Below are 21744 nucleotides of genomic sequence, written 5' to 3' on the forward strand. Positions count from 1 at the left end.
TGTCTTTTTATTGTCTTGACTTTCGGCATATATCACGGTCGCAAGGCATATGAGGTTATAGAGCAAACAATGCAATTATCACGACACATACAGTATGTTGTAATATGGCTTTTTTTTCTGGCTTGGCTTCCCCAGTGATTTTACCCACACACCACTACTGTGGTGAAGGCACCAAGAGTTCAATTGAGGAAACATGAGTTTACATGATAATGTATATTGTGCCTACATACTTTCAAATTTATTTATTTTTTTTTATTTTTTTGCATGACCCACATTCTAACACTATTGTCTGGAATTTGAAATCCATGTGTATAGCACAAACCTTTGTGTAATAGAGGATGTGTATAACAATGGCGGTCAGTGCCGTTTAAGATGAGGGAGGACCATTATTTTTCATGAGCATGGCCTTATTTCTATTACAGCATATTGGATGACTCATTTATATTCCATTCATCCAGTTCAATGTAACAGCGACAGGTTTAGGCTACTAAGTGATACTCACATTTTCCCTATACCCATCATGAGGTTGCTCCAACATAGCCTATGAATGAAAGTTTACAACATAGGTGCACACATGTCGAGAGACAAATTTAATGTGACAGACAGTGCCACAGTTACATTCAATACCACATTGCACACTCTTGCCTGCATCTAGCTGATATAGAGTGTAATCATTAGTCCAACAGTTGCAAACAATAGTTTCTATTGGACAAATTGAGGTATGTTTATCCCCGTTTTGTTCCATTTGCTTCCGTTCAAGAAACATTTTTCAATAGAATTGGCGGAATGAATACACCCATGATCACGCGTAAACACAGTTAACTATCATAGCAGCCATGTTGTATTCCTTCTCGCATCTATGCACTCTCCTTCTGTCACCTCTTCCCTTCGCTTGTGGACTTCATTGCACAAAATATCAGCTGTATGTGACCAGGCGGGAAAAATTTTTTCAAGCCAAACCGCTACACACAGCCTACATCGCTGTCACCATATTAGCTAAAGTAACGTCATAGTCAGCATAGCTAATAGAACTAACGCGTTAGTAATACCTGCTACAATCATGCAGTAACGTTACAGTGTACAGTCAGTAAGAAATTACACCGGTGGGCCCCGGTGGCAATAAATTAGTAATACCAAAAGCTTACCTTGACTTGGAAGAGTTCCAGTGTTCTGTTGGAAAGTCAAAGCCATCTAGCTAACATAGCATCCCTCTGTTTGAGCAGGGTGTTTCAGTAGGATAAACTAGCTCGCTGCATTTGCTAGCTAAGTACGTGAAACTGAAAAAAAGACACACTCTCTCTCTCTATTTCTCTCTTGCTTCTCCTTCATTTTGGAAGAAATTAATTTGTTCAACTATTGTCTTTCTCTTTGAGTCAACTACTCACCACATTTTATACACCGCAGTGATAGCAAGCTGTAGCTTATGCTTTCAGTACCAGATTATTTCTCTGATCCTTTGATTGGGTGGACAACATGTCAGTTCATGCTGCAAGAACTCTGATAGGCTGGAGGACGTACTCCGGAAGTTGTCATAATTACTGTGTAAGTCTATGGAAGGGGGTGAGAACCATGAGTCTCCTAGGTTTTGTATTGTCAATGCACCCAGAGGAGGACGGAAGCTAGCTGTCCTCCGGCTACACCATGGTGCTACCCTACAGAGTGCTGTTGAGGCTACTGTAGACCTTCTTTGCAAAATAGTGTGTTTTAATCCATTATTTGGTGACGTGATTCTATTTAGTTTAATTGTATCTAAAAATGATAAATTTTTTAAATGTTTTACAATTTTATTTTAAATTCACTGAGGAGGATGGTCCTCCCCTTCCTCCTCTGATGAGCCTCCACTGGTGTATAAAACCACTGAATTTGGAATTGGAATTCAGCTATATCTCTTATCAGCTGCTCTTCCACAAATATTGTTTGTTATTCTTGTTACTTTACATGAAGCAAATGTACTTTACAGGAAGCATATTAAAGCCAACTTATATTCTCAAAATACCATACCATAGCCACAGTTCAGTAGATGCATGAAGTTTATGATTAGTTGGCATTTTCTGGGTTGGCAAGAGAAAGAGAGAGGAAATAAATAAGCAAACACGAAAACATTTGGAGAAGGAACAGGAACTTGACAGTCAGTCAGGGCAATTTATCATTCTGTCAAACTCCACTGACTGCTGCAGCACAGCTATCTACAGTACACAGAATCTCACCAAAATGGCTGAGTTGAGTGCTAGAGAAAGCAAAGCAAAATTGGCATGTTTATGATTTCACTTACTTGGTTTCTTGTCAATCATACACTCATACTGCATCTTATCAAAGTCAGTTTGATACCTGTGTAGTTAGTTCTGTAAGTGGTGGACGGATGACTCTTTTTGTTGACAAACACTGGACAGAGACAAATTACCCTTTTGCATAAAAAAGCCGAAAGCGAGAAGACAGGAAGAGGCGAAGCTAGAGGATCGACTCCGCCAAAAATCTGTCCACGCATAAATTAGCGTTAAGTAGACCAAGTGAGGAGTTTTTGTATGGGGAGCAATGAAAGAGTGTCAAATTTGGTCAATATAAAAGTTAATTGCTATTTTGATAGGTGAGGCTTATTTGATGTAATATTAGTTTCATAATGCTTAGGTTGTTACGAGTGTACTGATATAAGTGACATTCCGGTAACTTTGTGAAAAACTATTTTATATGGGAGTTGTGCCTGATATTCACACACATATCTGTCCTCTCATTGGCTAGAATGCTCCCACCTGATCTCGATTACTCAAGACTGCCTATCACCTTTGCGGATATGTATTTCCATTGTTAGAGCAGTCAGTCGACCATTGTCACGACTTCTGCCGAGGCTGCCTCCCCTCCTTGTTCGGGCAGGCTTCGGCGTTCGTCGTCACCGGCTTACTAGCCACTGCCGCTCCATATATCGTCATTCCATTTGTCTTGTCTTGTCAATTACACACACCTGGTTCATATCCCCTCATTAGTCTGTGTATAACTGTTCCCTCTGCCCCCTTGTCCTTGTGGGTGATAGTTTTATGTGAGTTGAGTGTAGCTCGGTGGAGCTACTCGTACCGTGTATTGACGGGATAGATTATTTCCCTGTGCCTGTATTTTGTTGTCGCTATCCAGCGCAACTGTGTACGATGGAATAAACTCTGTATTCTGTGATTTACCCTCCTGCGCCTGACTCCTTCTAATCACACTCATCACAGAATCACCCACCCGATATAGAGGAGTGCATGCCTGGAGTCGTGGCACGGGTCCAGGAGCATTCCACGATGCTGGCCAGCTTGGGGGAAGCGATGGATCGGGTTCTTCAGGTCGTCCAACGCCTGGAGAGGAGAGGACCCGATCTGTCGAGACCAGCTGGCCAACCGGATCCAGCCACCCACACCCCAGCACCCGGAGGGATCCAGATATCCCGACCACGGGAGTTCGACGGGACGGCGGCGCTCTGCCAAGGATTCCTCCTCCAACTGGAGCTCTACTTCTCCAGCATCAGGCCAGCCCCATCGGAGCGGGAGAAGGTGTCCGTCCTCGTTTCCTGACTCTCGGGGAAAGCCCTGGAGTGGGCCAACGCGGTTTGGAACAAAGGAGGAGCCGCGTTGGAGAACTACGGGGAGTTCGCTCACCTCTTTCGGCTGTATAAAATCGAGCACACAGCAATGCAATCTCCATAGACAAACATAGGCAGTAGAATGGCCTTACTGAAGAGCTCATTGACTTTCAACGTGGCACCGTCATAGGATGCCACCTTCCAAACAAGTCAGTTCGTCAAATTTCTGCCCTGCTAGAGCTGCCCCGGTCAACAGTAAGTGATGTTATAGTGAAGTCGAAATGTGTAGGAGCAAACAACAACTCAGCCGCAAAGTGGTAGGCCACACAAGCTCACAGAATGGGACCGCTGAGTGCTGTAGCGCGTAGTGCGTAAAAAATCTGTCCTCTGTTGCAAACTGCGTTTGGAAGCAACGACAGCACAAGAACTGTTCGTCGGGAGCTTCATGAAATGGGTTTCCATGGCCGAGCAGCCGCACACAGGCCTAAGATCACCATTCGCAATGCCAAGCGTCGGCTGGAGTGGTGTAAAGCTAGCCGCCATTGGACTTTGGAGCAGTGGAAACGCGTTTTCTGGAGTGATGGATCAAATCAAATCAAAATGCATTTGTCACATGCACCGAATACAACAACTGTAGACCTTACCGTGAAATGCTTACTTACAAGCCCTTAACTCTTATTTTTCTTAACTGCATTGTTGTTTAAGAAAAATATTTACTAAATAAACTAAAGTAAAAAATAAAAGAGCAACAATAGAATAACAATAACAAGGCTATATACATGGAGTACAGGTGCGAGTCAATGTGCGGGGGTTCAGGTTAGTCGAGGTAATTGAGGCAATATGTACATGTAGGTAGGGGTAAAGTGACTATGCATAGATAATAGATAATAAACAGCGAGTAGCAGCAGAATAAAAAAAAGGGGGGTCAATTCAAAAAGTCAGGTTAGCCATCAGATCACGCTTCACCATTTGGCAGTCCGACTGATGAATCTGGGTTTGGCGGATGCCAGGACAACGCTACCTGACCCAATGCATAGTGCCAACTGTACAGTTTAGTGGAGGAGGACAAATGGTCTGGGGCTGTTTTTCATGGTTCGGGCTAGGCCCCTTTGTTCCAGTGAAGGGAAATCTTAACATTACAGCATACATTGACATTCTAGACGATTCTGTGCTTCCAACTTTGTGGGGTAGTTTGGGGAAGGCCCTTTCCATTTTCAGCATGACAATGCCCCTGTGCAAAAAGCGAGGTCCATACAGAAATGGTTTGTCGAGATCGGAGTGGAAGAACTTGACTGGCCTGCACAGAGCCCTGACCTCAATCCCATCGAACAACTTTGGGATGAATTGGAATGCCGACTGCGAGTCAGGCCTAATCGCCCAACATCAGTGCCCGAACTCACTAATGCTCTTGTGGCTGAATGGAAGCAAGTCCCCGCAGCAATGTTCCAACATCTAGTGGAAAGCTTTCCCAGAAGAGTAGAGGCTGTTATAGCAGCAAAGGGGGGACCAACTCCATGATTTTGGAATGAGATTTTCGACGAGCTTGTGTCCACATACTTTTGGTCATGTAGTGTATTTCTGTGCACATCCAATACACTGAAAGGGATGTAGCTGTAGTCATTTGATTATACCATTACAACCTAGTCCCTTGGACAAATTGCCATTACAGTAATAGCTGGTCCATATAGTATATGCCAAATGGCCCCTTTTGATGTGTCCTAGACTTCCACTGTGATTACATTTAGTTCCTGGTTCTTTCATTTGACCAGCATATAATTTCCCCCCAAGCAACATCAAAGTATGGATACTTTAAAGTAGAATAAGGGACTGCCACTTTGACTCTTCAGATGGGTCTTTTGATCAGCTTCTGAAAACCCTAATATAATAAGGGAAAATGCACCAGATAGGAGGATTTGACAGCCATATTATTAGCGTAGTCATCCTTACAGTTATCAGATAAGCACGGCATGCACTAATCCATTAATATGAAAATTAGGGGGGACTCAAAGTCAGTGCAATGGCAGGGGAAATGTTGCAGCACCATAGCGCTGTCAATTCGTTTTTGAATGGGACCTAAAAGTTTCAGAAGCTTAATGGTGTACAAAGGCATATACAGATGAGCCAGGAGGATTAGCAATAGTCCAAGTGATTACTTTTGGTGGTCTTGTAATCAATATCCAAGACCACAACAAATGGCATTAATGTGCTGAGACTCTCTGAATATTCATGCAGTGATTATGAACCATTCATAATCTCCATCAAAACCAACCCTGTTGTTTCTTATCGAAGCAATAGTTGTGGCATCATAAAAATAAGAATACAACCATAAATAGTGATCATCCTTACTGTCAAATAAGCAAAATGTATCGAAACCAAATCATGTTCTTGTTTTGGTATTTCCATTAAATTAAGGTGAGGCACCACAGGCTGAAATGACAATTTTGAGATTTGTGGGCATTTTGGTCCTTTAATATTAGTACTTTCAAAAGGTACAATAAAAAATGTGTATATATACAGTACCAGTCAAAAGTTTGGACACACCTACTCATTCAAGGGTTTTTCTTTATTTTTACTATTTTCTACATTGTAGAATAATAATGAAGACATCAAAACTATGAAATAGCACACATGGAATCATGTAGTAATCAAAAAAGTGTTAAACAAAATATATTTTATATTTGAGATTCTTCAAATAGCCACCCTTTGCTTTGATGACAGCTTTGCACACTCTTGGCATTCGCTCAACCAGCTTCACCTGGAATGCTTTTCCAACAGTCTTGAAGGAGTTCCCACATATGCTGAGCACTTGTTGGTTGCTTTTCCTTCACTATGTGGTCTGACTCATCCCAAATCATCTCAAATGGGTTGATGTCGGGGGATTGTGGAGTCCAGGTCATCTGATGCAGCACTCCATCACTCTCCATCTGTAGCTCAGTTGGTAGAGCATGGCGCTCGTAACGCCAGGGTTGTGGGTTCGTTTCCCACGGGGGGCCAGTATGAAAAATTTATGCACTTACTAACTGTAAGTCGCTCTGGATAAGAGCGTCTGCTAAATGACTAAAATGTAAAAATGGTAAAATAGCCCTTACACAGCCTGGAGGTGTGTTGGGTCATTGTCCTGTTAAAAAACAAATGATATTCCCACTAAGCCCAAACCTGATGGGATGGCATATCTCTGCAGAATGCTGTGGTAGCCATGCTGGTTAAGTGTGCCTTGAATTCTAAATAAATCACACACAGCGTCACCAGCAAAGCACCCCCACACCATAACACCTCCTCCCACACACCGCGTCTCACAAATACATGGTGGTTGGAACCAAAAATCTCAAATTTGGACTCCAGAGCAAAGGACACATTTCCACCGGTCCAATGTCCATTGCTCGTGTTTCTTGGTCCAAGCAGGTCTCTTCTTCTTATTGGTGTCCTTTAGTAGTGGTTTCTTTGCAGGAATTCGACCATGAAGGCCTGATTCACACAGTCCCCTCATAACAGTTGATGTTGAGATGTGTCTGTGACTTGAACTCTGTGAAGCATTTATTTGGGCTGCAATTTCTGAGGCTGGTAACTTTAATGAACTTATCCTCTGCAGCAGAGGTAACTCTGGGTCTTCCATTCCTGTGGTTGTCCTCATGAGAGCCAGTTTCATAATAGCGCTTGATGTTTTTTGCAACTGCACTTGAAGAAACGTTCAAAGTTCTTGAAATGTTCCGTATTGACTGACCTTCATATCTTAAAGTAATGATGGACTGTCATTTATTGTTGCTTATTTGAGCTGTTCTTGCCATAATATGGACTTGGTCTTTTACCAAATAGGGCTATATTCTATATACCCCACTACCTTGTCATAACACAACTGATTGGCTCAAACACATTAAGAAGGAAAGAAATTCCACAAATTCACTTTTAAGAAGTCAAACCTGTTAATTGAAATGCATTCCAGGTGACTACCTCATGAAGCTGGTTGAGAGAATGCCAATAGTTTGCAAAGCTGTCTTCACTATTATTCTACAATGTAAAAAATAGTCAAAATAAAGAAAAACCCTTAAATGAGTAGGTAAGTGTGTGTGTGTGTGTGTGTGTGTGTATATATATATATGTATATATATATTATTTGTATTTATTGAACCTTTATTTTGACAGGGAAATTATACTGAGACAGATGTGCCCTGCATACATTCAATATACAATATACTAAATTACAAAACATTTAAAGAAAAACAGACACATTTATCAACATAGAGGTCTCCGATCATTACTCTGAACTGACCAAGGGGGACCAGAACATCTAATCTCAGAGAGCTCTGTAAATGGTTCCATATATACAGTGGGGAGAACAAGTATTTGATACACTGCCAATTTTGCAGGTTTTCCTACTTACAAAGCATGTAGAGGTTTGTAATTTTTATCATAGGTACACTTCAACTGTGAGAGAGGGAATCTAAACAAAAATCCAGAAAATCACATTGTATGATTTTTAAGTAATTAATTTGCATTTTATTGCATGACATAAGTATTTGATACATCAGAAAAGCATAACTTAATATTTGGTACAGAAACCTTTGTTTGCAATTACAGAGATCATACATTTCCTGTAGGTCTTGACCAGGATTGCACACACTGCAGCAGGGATTTTGGCCCACTCCTCCATACAGACCTTCTCCAGATCCTTCAGGTTTCGGGGCTGTCGCTGGGCAATACAGACTTTCAGCTCCCTCCAAAGATTTTCTATTGGGTTCAGGTCTGGAGACTGGCTAGGCCACTCCATGACCTTGAGATGCTTCTTACGGAGCCACTCCTTAGTTGCCCTGGCTGTGTGTTTCGGGTCGTTGTCATGCTGGAAGACCCAGCCACGACCCATCTTCAATGCTCTTACTGATGGAAGGAGGTTGTTGGCCAAGATCTCGCGATACATGGCCCCATCCATCCTCCCCTCAATACGGTGCAGTCGTCCTGTCCCCTTTGCAGAAAAGCATCCCCAAAGAATGATGTTTCCACCTCCATGCTTCACGGTTGGGATGGTGTTCTTGGGGTTGTACTCATCCTTCTTCTTCCTCCAAACACGGCGAGTGGAGTTTAGACCAAAAAGCTCTATTTTTCTCTCATCAGACCACATGACCTTCTCCCATTCCTCCTCTGGATCATCCAGATGGTCATTGGCAAACTTCAGATGGGCCTGGACATGCGCTGGCTTGAGCAGGGGGACCTTGCGTGCGCTGCAGGATTTTAATCCATGACGGCGTAGTGTGTTACTAATGGTTTTCTTTGAGACTGTGGTCCCAGCTCTCTTCAGGTCATTGACCAGGTCCTGCCGTGTAGTTCTGGGCTGATCCCTCACCTTCCTCATGATCATTGATGCCCCACGAGGTGAGATCTCACAGTTCTGTGAGAGCCGGAATTCTTACTGGTTGGTAGGTGATCAAAAACTTATGTCATGCAATAAAATGCAAATTAATTACTTAAAAATCATACAATGTGATTTTCTGGATTTTTGTTTTAGATTCCGTCTCTCACAGTTGAAGTGTACCTATGATAAAAAGTACATACCTCTACATGCTTTGTAAATAGGAAAACCTGCAAAATTGGCAGTGTATCATGAATTTGACCCACATCCAAATGAACATGAATCTATAATTTCAAAGCTCACTACATGTAATCATACAGTGCCTTCAGAAAGTATTCACACCCTTTGACTTTTTACACATTTTGTTGTGTTACAGTGTTACAGCCTGAATTTAATTACACTTTGGATGGTGTATGAATGCACCCAGTCACTACAAAGATACAGGCACAGTTCCAAACTCAGTTGCCAGAGAGGAAGGAAACCGCTTTAGGGATTTCACCATGAGGCCAATGGTGACTTTAAAATAGTTACAGAGTTGAATGGCTATGATACGAAAAACCTAAGGATGGATCAACAACATTGTAGTTACGCCACAATATTGGCATCAATAAATGACACAGTGAAAAGAGGGAAGCCTGTACAGAATATAAATATTCCAAAACATGCATCCTCTTTGCAATAAGGCACTAAAGTCAGTGGTGTATATTCATGGATGCCAAGGGGAATACTTTTTATTTTGTCTCTCTGTGTTTTCATAATTTTCCGTCAATTCACAAGTGGCTGAATCTCACTGGAGAAATCATCAGAGCGAGGGAAACAGCGCCCCTCTGTCTCAGTATGTGTAGCCCATGAATCTGATGCTATCTGGAACAAAAGACTATGCCATATTGCTGCCGTAGAAATTGATTGATACCAGCAAGCATTTGGCCTCCCTTGATAAAAATACATATATAAAAGAATGAGCCAATCAGCGCTGAGCAGAGCTCAATTATGGGTTGTCCTGGCGCAGCAAAACACCTTCCAAGGGAGGCCAGTTTGGATTTGGCTTCACACCAACCAAATCACATCCTAAGCAAAATGTAATCGTCAGACAAACATGTCTGTTTCTGGTCTGTTTGTGTTGATGTCCTGCAGTAGCTAGCTTGCTAAATCGGCCCTTTCCTAAGCCATGGATGGAGATATGGATTTGGACTTGTGGTTTTGACTTAATTATCTGTATAGGTCCTGAGACGATTGAAGTTGAATTTGTTGCCTAGATGTAGCATAGTAGGCTCACGTTAACTATCTAGCTAACTTAGCTGGTTCATTTTTGCCCATGCAAGGAAGTTAGGCTAGCAAGCATTTTGGCTAGGTAGCCTATGAAAATAAAAACTAAAAGAATACTGTATGACAGAGCCATAGACTGTTTTGCCAACATGAAAGAGGGGAAGATGGCATTGGCGTTCAACTAGACTACCAGTAGGGTGAGTACACTTTTTTTTACTTGCACACGCAATCACGCGCACACACACACATACACACAGACATAAATCAGTACCACGGACAGCCACATGATATTTAGCAACATTGATTGGACTAAATTGTTTTTGGTATCTAAGTTTTTCAGTGTATTAAACTAAGCATATATAGCCTTGTTGATTTGATTATGTTTAAATATTTAAGTTGAAATGGTGCTGAAATAGCAGAGGCAATGCTCCTGTTGTCTTTGTTCTGACTTGTGGTAAATGTGGTTCTAAATCAGTAGTTGTTTAGTAAACTGTCAGAAACATTAACTTGCTTGAAAATGCTGCAGGTCATATAACTGTTTGTTACGTGCAATATTTGCTTTGTGGCCTTCACCGGACAGATGCTGCTCTCCGATTTTGTGATGAAACAAATGTATGTGTAGTTGAATTTATTCCGCCACTGTGTGACTGTTGTATTTTTGTTGTCACGGCCTTATTGTATATCATGGTGGCATATGAACAAATGGGTTATAGAGCAAACAACGTAAATATCACAACAGGTTGTAATATTGCTTCTTTATTGGCTTGGCTTGGCTTCCCCAGTGATTTTACCTAAGCACCGCTACTGACTAAAGTAAAACTGCAATACATGTGGCAAAGAAATTAACTTTATGTCCTGAATACAAAGCGTTATATTTTGGGGCAAATCCAACACAACACATCACTGAGTACCATTCTACATATTTTCAAGCATAATGGTGGCTCCATCATGCTATGGATATGCTTGTAATCGTTAAGGACTGGGAATTTTTTTTGGATAAAAAATAAATGGAATGGAGCTAAGCACAGGCAAAATCCTAGTGGAAAACCTGGTTCAGTCTGCTTTCCACCAGACACTGGAAGATGAATTCACCTTTCAGCAGCACAATAACATTTACATTTTAGTCATTTAGAGAAGATCTGCAAATGGTTGTCTAGCAATGATCAACAACCAATTTGACAGAGCTTGAAGAATTTTTTTAAGAATAATGGACAAATATTGTACAATCCAGGTGTGAAAAGCACTTAACCCAGAAAGTCTCACAGCAGTAATTGCTGCCAAAGGTGATTCTAACATGTATTGACTCAGGGGTGTGAATACAGTGAGGGAAAAAAGTATTTGATCCCCTGCTGATTTTGTACGTTTGCCCATTGACAAAGAACAGTGAGAGACAGAATAACAACAACAAAATCCAGAAAAATGCATGTCAAAAATGTAAATTGATTTGCATTTTAATGAGGGAAATAAGTATTTGACCCCTCTGCAAAACATGACTTAGTACTTGGTGGCAAAACTCTTGTTGGCAATCACAGAGGTCAGATGTTTCTTGTAGTTGGCCACCAGGTTTGCACACATCTCAGGAGGGATTTTGTTCCACTCCTCTTTGCAGATCTTCTCCAAGTCATTAAGGTTTCGAGGCTGACGTTTGGCAACTCAAAACTTCAGCTCCCTCCACAGATTTTCTATGGGATTAAGGTCTGGAGACTGGCTAGACCACTCCAGGACCTTAATGTGCTTCTTCTTGAGCCACTCCTTTGTTGCCTTGCCCGTGTGTTTTGGGTCATTGTCATGCTGAAATACCCATCCACGACCCATTTTCAATGCCCTGGCTGAGGGAAGGAGGTTCTCACCCAAGATTTGACGGTACATGGCCCCGTCCATCGTCCCTTTGATGTGGTGAAGTTGTCCTGTCCCCTTAGCAGAAAAAACACCCCCAAAGCATAATGTTTCCACCTCCATGTTTGACGGTGGGGATGGTGTTCTTGGGGTCATAGGCAGCATTCCTCCTCTTCCAAACACGGCGAGTTGAGTTGATGCCAAAGAGCTTGATTTTGGTCTCATCTGACCACAACACTTTCACCCAGTTCTCCTCTGAATCATTCAGATGTTCATTGGCAAACTTCAGACGGCCCTGTATATGTGCTTTCTTGAGCAGGGGGACCTTGCGGGCACTGCAGGATTTCAGTCCTTCACGGCGTAGTGTGTTCCAGCCTTGTGTAGGTCTACAATCTTGTCGCTGACATCCTTGGAGAGCTCTTTGGTCTCGGCCATGGTGGAGAGTTTGGAATCTGATTGATTGATTGCTTCTGTGGACAGGTGTCTTTTATACAGCTAACAAGCTGAGATTAGGAGCACTCCCTTTAAGAGTGTGCTCCTAATCTCAGCTCGTTACCTGTATAAAAGACACCTGGGAGCCAGAAAATCTTTCTGATTGAGAGGGGGTCAAATACTTACTTCCCTCATTAAAATGCAAATCAATTTATAACATTTTTGACATGCGTTTTTCTGGATTTTGTTGTTGTTATTCTGTCTCTCACTGTTCAAATACACCTACCATTAAAATTATAGACTGATCATTTATTTGTCAGTTGGCAAACGTACAAAATCAGCAGGGGATCAAATACTTTTTTCCCTCACTTTACTTATATTAATTAGACTTTTCTATATTACATTTTTATACATTTGCAATTAATTCAAAAAAATGTTTTTCACTTTGTCATTTTGGGGTATTGTGTGTAGATGGGTGAGAGAGTAATCTATTTAATCCATTTCATAGAGAAAGTTACAAACTGGACTGTATGTAGAAACTTACTTTAAAGAGGTCGTGATTGAGTCTAAATAAGCGTTTGGCGATTGGTAGGCAAAATTCATTGTACCTTTCTTTAACTGCTATTTCCTGAAAGTAAGACTCTTCCCACACGCCAACACATTTTTCTCAGCTTCAGAAGCATCTACATACACCACATTGCATGTGGTTATCCTTAGATATTGTCACACCCTGACTCTGGGGACTCGTATTTGTTTAGTCAGGGTGTGTATTTTCTGTGTAGTATGTTCTATGTTGTATTTTCTAGGTTTAGATCTAGATCGTCTAGATCTATGTTGGCCGGTGTGGTTCCCAATCAGAGGCAGCTGTCGCTCGTTGTCTCTGATTGGGGACCATACTTAGGTAGCCTTTTGGCACTAGTGGGTTGTGGGATCTTGTTCCGTGTTAGGTATGTTGTTTGTGTACCTTGGACTTCACGTTTCGTTCGTTTGTTTGTTGTTTTGTCGGTTGTTTATTCATTTAAATAAACATGTATGCATTTCACACTGCACCTTGGTCCGTCCTGTCTATAAACGAACGTGACAGAAGATCCCACCAAACGAGGACCAAGCAGCGTGCCCAGGAGGAGCGAATAGCCATGTCCCAAGTGGGCAAATTGTGGTCATGGGAAGAGATATTCGCGGGGAAAGGGCCATGGGCGAAGGTAGATACCCAGGCAGGAGAGGTGCAATGGCAACGCAGAGGATGCCGGTCGAGGAGGAAGCCCGAGAGACAGCCCCAAGACATTTTTTTGGGGGGGCTAAAGGTGTGGTCGGGGAGCGAGAGAGAAGAGCCCCGACCACTGCACCCGGTCAGTTTTCAGATTGGGTCCCTACGACCATGGGAAGAGGAGTGGGAACAGTATTATACTGAGGAGTCGGAGGATGACGACGACGACGAGTTTCTGTTCCCTAACTCGTGGGGGCTCCCGGTTATTCGGTCAGAGGGAGGTGCTACAGGAGGCTAAAAGGGAGAAGGAAAGTGTAGAGGCAAGGCGAGAGGAGCTGGTTAGGCAGCAGAAGGAGCGGGGGTTAATAAAGGAACCCAGTCCCGCACCTCGCACCAAGCAAGTGGTTGCGTGTCGCCAGTCCGGTCCGGCCCGTTCCTGCTTCCCGCACTAAGCCAGTGGTGCGTGTTCCCAGTACGGCCCGACCCGTTCCTGCCCCTCGCACCAAGCCAGTGGTACGCGTCGCCAGTCCGGCCCGTCCTGTTCCTGCTCCTCGCACCAAGCCAGTGGTGCGCGTCGCCAGCCCGGTCCGGCCTGTTCCTGTCCCTCACACCAAGCCAGTGGTGCGCGTCGCCAGCCCGGCCCGGCCTGTTCCTGCCCCTCGCACCAAGCCTGTGGTGCGCGTCGCCAGCCTGGCCCGGCCTGTTCCTGGCCCTCGCACCAAGCCAGTGGTGCGCGTCGCCAGCCCGGCCCGGCCTGTTCCTGCCCCTCGCACCAAGACAGTGGTACGCGTCGCCAGCCCGGCCCGGCCTGTTCCTGCCCCTCGCACCAAGACAGTGGTGCGCGTCGCCAGCCCGGTCCGGCCTGTTCCTGGCCCTCGCACCAAGCCAGTGGTACGCGTCGCCAGCCCGGCCCGGCCTGTTCCTGCCCCTCGCACCAAGACAGTGGTGCGCGTCGCCAGCCCGGTCCGGCCTGTTCCTGGCCCTCGCACCAAGCCAGTGGTGCGCGTCGCCAGCCCGGCCCGGCCTGTTCCTGCCCCTAGCACCAAGCCAGTGGTGCGCGTCGCCAGCCCGGCCCGGCCTGTTCCTGCCCCTCGCACCAAGCCAGTGGTGTGTGTGTCCAGTCCAGCACGGCCCGTGCCTGTTCCACCGGTGCCGGTCAGCTGCTCCACTCCGGAGCCAGAGCAGTCCGCTCCACCGGTGCCCAGTTCAGCTCCGGTCAGCGGCTCCAGTCCGGAGCCTGTGCAGTCCACTCCACCAGTGCCCGGTCCAGCTCCGGTCAGCGGCTCCAGTCCAGACCCAGATGTCAGCCCCTCTCCAGGTTTGGGGTCTCCCACACCAGGGTCCAGACAGGGCTTGGTACTTCGTGGGAGGAAGGAGAGGGGAAGCAGCGCGCCGAGGTCCAGACCAGACCAGGGGCGCAACAGGGAGGCGGAGAGTAAGTGGTCGTCACGCCCTGAGCCGGATCCGCCTCCGAGGCGGAATGCCCACCCGGCCCCTACCCTGTTATGTTTATGTTGTGCGGTCGGAGTCCGCAGCTTTGGGGGGGGTACTGTCACACCCTGACTCTGGGGACTTGTATTTGTTGAGTCAGGGTGTGTATTTTCTGTGTATTATGTTCTATGTTGTATTTTCTAGGTTTAGATCTAGATCGTCTAGATCTATGTTGGCCGGTGTGGTTCCCAATCAGAGGCAGCTGTCGCTCGTTGTCTCTGATTGGGGACCATATTTAGGTAGCCTTTTGGCACTAGTGGGTTGTGGGATCTTGTTCCGTGTTAGGTATGTTGTTTGTGTACCTTGGACTTCACGTTTCGTTTGTTTGTTGTTTTGTCGGTTGTTTATTCATTTAAATAAACATGTATGCATATCACGCTGCGCCTTGGTCCGTCCCGTCTATAAACGAATGTGACAGATATATTCTCCAAACTTGTATAGAGGGAATTGTTGATATGTTGTCAAATTTTGATTCTAGATAACATTTTCTTTGGAAATATGTGCCAAAAATGCAGTTTATGTACATGTCTTTAGTATTTTACAGATTGAAAGATGAAAGAAGTATATATCCACAATCTGCTCAATCCAAGTCCGGTCCTGGAGTTTCTTAAAATAGTGAAACTAAAATAGTTAGGCTGACTTCATCCAGTGTCCAGATAAATGGATTTGCGGTATATGCAAATACGTGCATATTTAATAAGTTATTGCCTCATTTGCATATTTTCATACAATATTTCAGAGAAGTTGTAGCTAATACAAAAAGTATTATATTGCTGTCTATATTCAACTAGTAAAGTTCATTGTGATATGATTAAGGGGGGAAAATGTGTATATTAGTGTGTGTGGTGCCTCACCTTAAATTATTTTAAACAAACCATAAACAGCAGTGCACAAAGCAATTCCTGTCCATTAGTGTCAGGTATGTGAGAGTGTTTCCTGTAAAGTGAACTCACCTAATGGGGTTATGTGTCTCCAGGAGATGGTGGGATCTGGTTTCCCACTGGCTGTGCAGATGAGCGACACATTGCTGCCCTCGTTTACCGTGATGTCAGAGGAAATGTCATAGATCTTGGGAGGAACTGCAAAGCAAAAGAAACATAAAATAAACCAGATTACCATTTTGAATCTTTGACCCACAGTGCACCCTCCCACTCTAATTGTTTTGCGATGGAACAGGGGACAAAAAAGCGTAAAAAATAAAATTGAAACTGACATACAGTAATAGTTTGAATTGTATTCAGTTGTGTCTATTGTACTATACTGTAATGTATGTGGCAATGTGATATAATTGGAGACAGAATCACTGTTTTTGAGTTTACTTTGCTCATATTCATAGAATCAATTTGAAAAAGTTATAGGGAAAAGTCTGAAGTTGTCCTCTGGTGATGATAGCTCATCATGGTGGCATATGAACGAATGGGTTATAGAGCACTGGCTTCCCCCGTGATTTTACCTAAGCACCGCTACTGACTAAAGTAAAACTGCAATACATGTGGCAAAGAAATTAACTTTATGTCCTGAATACAAAGCGTTATATTTTGGGGCAAATCCAACACAACACATCACTGAGTACCATTCTACATATTTTCAAGCATAATGGTGGCTCCATCATGTTATGGATATGCTTGTAATCGTTAAGGACTGGGACGATTTTTAGGATAAAAAATAAATGGAATGGAGCTAAGCACAGGTAAAATCCTAGTGGAAAATCTGGTTCAGTCTGCTTTCCACCAGACACTGGAAGATTAATTCACCTTTCAGCAGCACAATAACCTAAAACACAAGGCCACATCTACACTGCAGTTGATTACCAAGAAGACAGTGAATAAGTGGCCGAGTTACGGTTTTGACTTCAATCTGCTTGTAAATCTATGGAAAGACATGAAAATGGTTGTCTAGCAATGACCTACAACCAATTTGACAGAGCTTGAAGAATTTTGAAAATAATAATGGATATTGTAGCTCATCAACAGTCCCAGCTGGACATCTCTTCCCATCATTATGGGTGTTTCTGGGCAGTGAAATCCTAAGAGCTTTTTCAAATACATTTGTATATTTAATTTAACCTGTGAGATATGTATCTCTTAGGAAGCTTTTCCACACTCCCAGTGTTTAATGTCAGCCATCTAAGGCTTCCCAAAACGGTGAAATAAACAACTCCCCTTTTTTATTTTTTATTTAACCTTTATTTAACTAGGCAAGTCAGTTAAGAACAAATTATTTTACAATGACGGCCTACACCGGCAAAACCCGGACGACGCTGGGCCAATTGTGCGCCGCCCTATGTGATAAAGCCTGGAATCGAACCAGGGGGTCTGTAGTGACGCATCAAGCACTGAGATGCAGTGCCTTAGACCGCTGCGCCACTCGGGAGCCCCTTCCTCATAAGACCCAACTCCAACCCTGAGTCATATCAATAGTCCCAGCTGGACATCTCTAGTGATAGAACACAGGCCATCGTGATTGATTGGGGTTAAGTCTGAATTTCTTGAAGTACATAAAGGTGTACCACAGGGGTCGATTTTGGGACCTGCTCTCTTCACTATTTATATAAACAACATTGGTCAATCTGTTAAAAATTATAAACTTAATCTACACCACATGACCAAAAATATGTGGACACCTGCTCGTCGAACATCTCATTCCAAAATCATGAACCTTAATATGGAGTTGGTCCCCCCTTTTCTGCTATAACAGCCTCCACTCTTTTGGGAAGGCTTTCCACTAGATGTTGGAACATTGCTGCGGGGACTTGCTTCCATTCAGCCACAAGAGCATTAGCGAGGTCAGGCACTGATGTTGGGCGATTAGGCCTGACTCGCAGTCGGCATTCCAATTTATCCCAAAGTTGTTAGATGGGATTGAGGTCAGGGCTCTGTGCAGGCCAGTCAAATTCTTCCACACCGATCTCTACAAACCATTTCCGTATAGACCTTGCTTTGTGCACGGGGTTGTTAACCTGTTTAAATGTTTTGCTCACATCGGCCACGGAGAGCGAGATGACACAGTCATCCGGAAAAGCAGGGGCTTTCATGCAAGGCACAGTGTTATATTCCTCGAAGCGAGCATAAAAGGCATTTAGCTCGTTTGGGAGTTCTGCATCGCTGGGCAGCTCATGGCTGGGTTTCCCTTTGTAATCCGTTATCGATTGCAAGCCCTGCCACATACAAGGAGCGTGTAATAGGATTTCACCTTCCTCAAATATTGTCCTTTTGCATGTTGGCTGTGTCGCAGTGTGATTTCTTGTATGTGTCTTTGTCCGTGTCCCATTCATTGTAAGCGGTAGTTCTAGCCTTTAGCTCAGCGTGGATGTTGCCTGTAATCCATGGTTATTGGTTGATATTTGTTTTTATAGTCACTGTGGGGACGACATTGTCTATGAACTTATTGATGAAGCATGTGACTGTTGTAGTAAACTCCTCAATGTTATTGGATGAATCCCACAACATATCCCAGTCTGTACTAGCAAAACAGTTTTGTAGCCTCGCATCTGCTTCGTCCAACCACTTCCATATTGAGCATATCACTGGTATTTCCTGTTTGAGCTTTTGTTTGTAAACAGGAAGCAGGAGAATGGAGTCAGGTGGTCAGATTTGCCGAAGAGAGGACAAGGGAGGTCATTTTATGTGTTTTTCTGGCCAGAATAAAAGTGGTCTAGAGTTTTAGCGTCCCTAGTGGTGCAGGAGACATGTCGGTAGAAGTGAGGTAGGGCGGTTTAAAGTCTCCCTGCATTAAAGTATCCGCCCACCAGAAACGCTGCCTCTGGGTGAGTGGTTTTTTGTTTGTTTATGGCCCCATACAGTTCGTTGAGTGCCACAGTTGGCCTGTGGAGGAATGTTGACAGCCGTGATAATTACAGATGAGAACTCTCTTGGTAGATTAAAGGGTCTGCAGTTTACCATGAGGTATTCTAAATTTGGTGGGCAAAAGCTCGAGATTTCCTTCACACTTGAAGCAGCACACCAGTTGTTATTTATGAAAAAACACACACCGCCTCCTTTCATTTTCCCCAAAGCCACTGTCCGATCCTGCCGCTGCATGGAGAATCCACCAAGTACTAAGTGCATAGCGTCATCATCCAGCCACGTTTCAGTAGTGACATATACTATTGCAGCATTTCAAGTCTATAATAGGAGACTGTCGAACGAAGCTCATCCTTCTTATTCTCGAGTGACTGGACATTTCCCAATAGAACATAGGGGAGTGCCATTTGGTTTTCTCTATGCCTCAAATTCCCTAGGACTCCACCTCGTCTCCCGCGTTTACGCCTGTGGCATTTTGGTAGCCCATGGAACAAAGAAATAGGGTTCGGTATGAACGGGAACAGGTGAGTCAGAGTTGAAGTCGAAATCAAGGTTAGTAACTGTCGATCTGATGTCAGAAGTTTTGAAATCAGTGGAATTAGAGTATGATAGCTAAAGAGATGGAGAAAACACCCGTCTCTGGATTACATGTTAAGGAAGGGCAACCGTGGCATGGCATGACAGAAAGTGGTTTCATTTCAAGCTAAAGTGTACTGTTAACTAGCTGGCTCCCTAGCTAACATTACGTGTATGATGTTATTATTCGTATCTGAGAGCCGTTTGCTTTGCTAGTTAGAGCCTAATGTTAGCTAGCTATCATTGAACCTGGTTGGTTAGCTCCCAGCAGAGTCATGCAGGGTAGTAACGACATGATTTGGCACTATGTTCATCGTTGTTTAACTAGCTAACGATAGCTGGCTGGCTCCCTAGCTAACGTTACGTGTATGACGTTATTATTCGTATCCCAGAGCTCTTTGCTTTGCTAGTTAGAACCTAATGTTAGCTAGCTAACATTGAACCTGGTTGGTTAGCTCCTAGCAAATTCATGCAGGGTAGTAACGACATGATTTGCCACCATGTTCATTGTTGTTTAACTAGCTAACATTAGCTGGCTGGCTCGTTATCTAACGTGACGTGACATATGTGATCTTGCACGTAGTTTACCTAGCTAGGTTCATTGTTTAGCTAGCTACATGTCTTAAGCTAAAGCGTATAACACCTGTTGAATATGGCCGGTGTCAGTAAAAATCGGCAAAAGAGCATAATTAAATTGTTGCCAGCAGAGCTTATTAGGCTGTTTTCATGTTATCCAGAGGTAAACAAATCATTGACCAGAGCATCAAGTGTGCGCTCTGAACACTCCGAGAGCAAAATGAGATAGGTGGGACTAAAGCTTAAGAGGGTGTGAACGATGCTGAATGGGTGTAGACAAAGAAGAGCTCTTCACTACATACCAAAACATTCAAATGCCATTTTCTCAAAGGTGAGTTTACAAGTTTATCAACTTTCAATGCAGAATGACTTTCTCATTGTTCCTCAAATGCAGTGTATGATATACCATTTTTGTAGCTCTGAATCTCTACTTTTATCTAATGTAAAAAACACAATTTCAAATGTTGATACATAAGACCAAATCCAGGTGGTGAGTCACGTATGTGATAATAGTATGAACTTTCTGTACAGAAAAAAAAAAAAAAGATAAACACGATAAGTCATTAAATAACAAAGTTGGGTTGGAACTCGGAAGATGTCGCCCTTCTCCGTTGGTGCCATCTTTCAATAAACCTCAATATTTAATGAAACATATAGATGAGCTGGTTAAGAAGCTAAGATTTAAATTGGGCTTTATCTACATAAATAGATTGTGCTGTTATCTAAGCAATAAGAAGCAGATTATTCAGTCAACCTTTTATCTGTTCTTTTTCTGTTCTTATTTATCAAAGTGCAGCTGCTACTACTCTTAAACCTTTTGATGTCATCTACCATAGTGCCCATAATTTTGTTACAGGTGACAGTTTTGATACTCATCACTGCATCAAAAGGTTGGCTGGACTTTGTTAGAGACCCATAGATATCTACATCACTCCCTTTTTGTTTACAAGGCCCTACTTCATAAACTTCCGTCTTATCTAACTTTGCTGTTGAAGTATAGACACCTGAGTTGCCTAACCTGTTCATAGGATTGAGGTTCCTAGGGTCTCCACCGAGCTAGGTAAATCTGCTTTTAGTTTTAATGCAAAATTCAAAATACATGTAATCGTGATGTTCTGGTGCCGTATTTACAGTGGGGGAAAAAAGTATTTAGTCAGCCACCACTTGTGCAAGTTCTCCCACTTAAAAAGATGAGAGAGGCCTGTAATTTTCATCATGGGTACACGTCAACTATGACAGACAAAATGAGATTTTTTTCCCCAGAAAATCACATTGTAGGATTTTTTATGAATTTATTTGCATATTATGGTGGAAAATAAGTATTTGGTCAATAACAAAAGTTTCTCAATACTTTGTTATATGCCCTTTGTTGGCAATGACACAGGTCAAACGTTTTCTGTAAGTCTTCACAAGGTTTTCACACACTGTTGCTGGTATTTTGGCCCATTCCTCCATGCAGATCTCCTCTAGAGCAGTGGTTTTGAGGCTGTCGCTGGGCAACACGGACTTTCAACTCCCTCCAAAGATTTTCTATGGGGTTGAGATCTGGAGACTGGCTAGGCCACTCCAGGACCTTGAAATGCTTCTTACGAAGCCACTCCTTCGTTGCCCGGGCGGTGTGTTTGGGATCATTGTCATGCTGAAAGACCCAGCCATGTTTCATCTT

The 21744-nt window shown here is 43.3% G+C and overlaps 1 protein-coding gene across 1 annotated transcript in view; it reads right to left on the bottom strand.

Moving 5' to 3' along the window:
* negr1 (neuronal growth regulator 1) overlaps nt 1–21744 on the bottom strand; it is a gene marked incomplete at both ends in the record, with an annotated part of 428395 nt that overhangs the window by 168011 nt on the left and 238640 nt on the right. The window contains one exon of the mRNA XM_084164207.1: nt 16077–16202. Within this exon, the coding sequence (XP_084020333.1) occupies nt 16077–16202 (126 nt within the window). The remainder of the gene's footprint in view (nt 1–16076; nt 16203–21744) is intronic.

Source organism: Coregonus lavaretus (genome assembly GCF_964263955.1).
Source record: "Coregonus lavaretus genome assembly, chromosome: 6".
NCBI lineage: Eukaryota > Metazoa > Chordata > Actinopteri > Salmoniformes > Salmonidae > Coregonus > Coregonus lavaretus.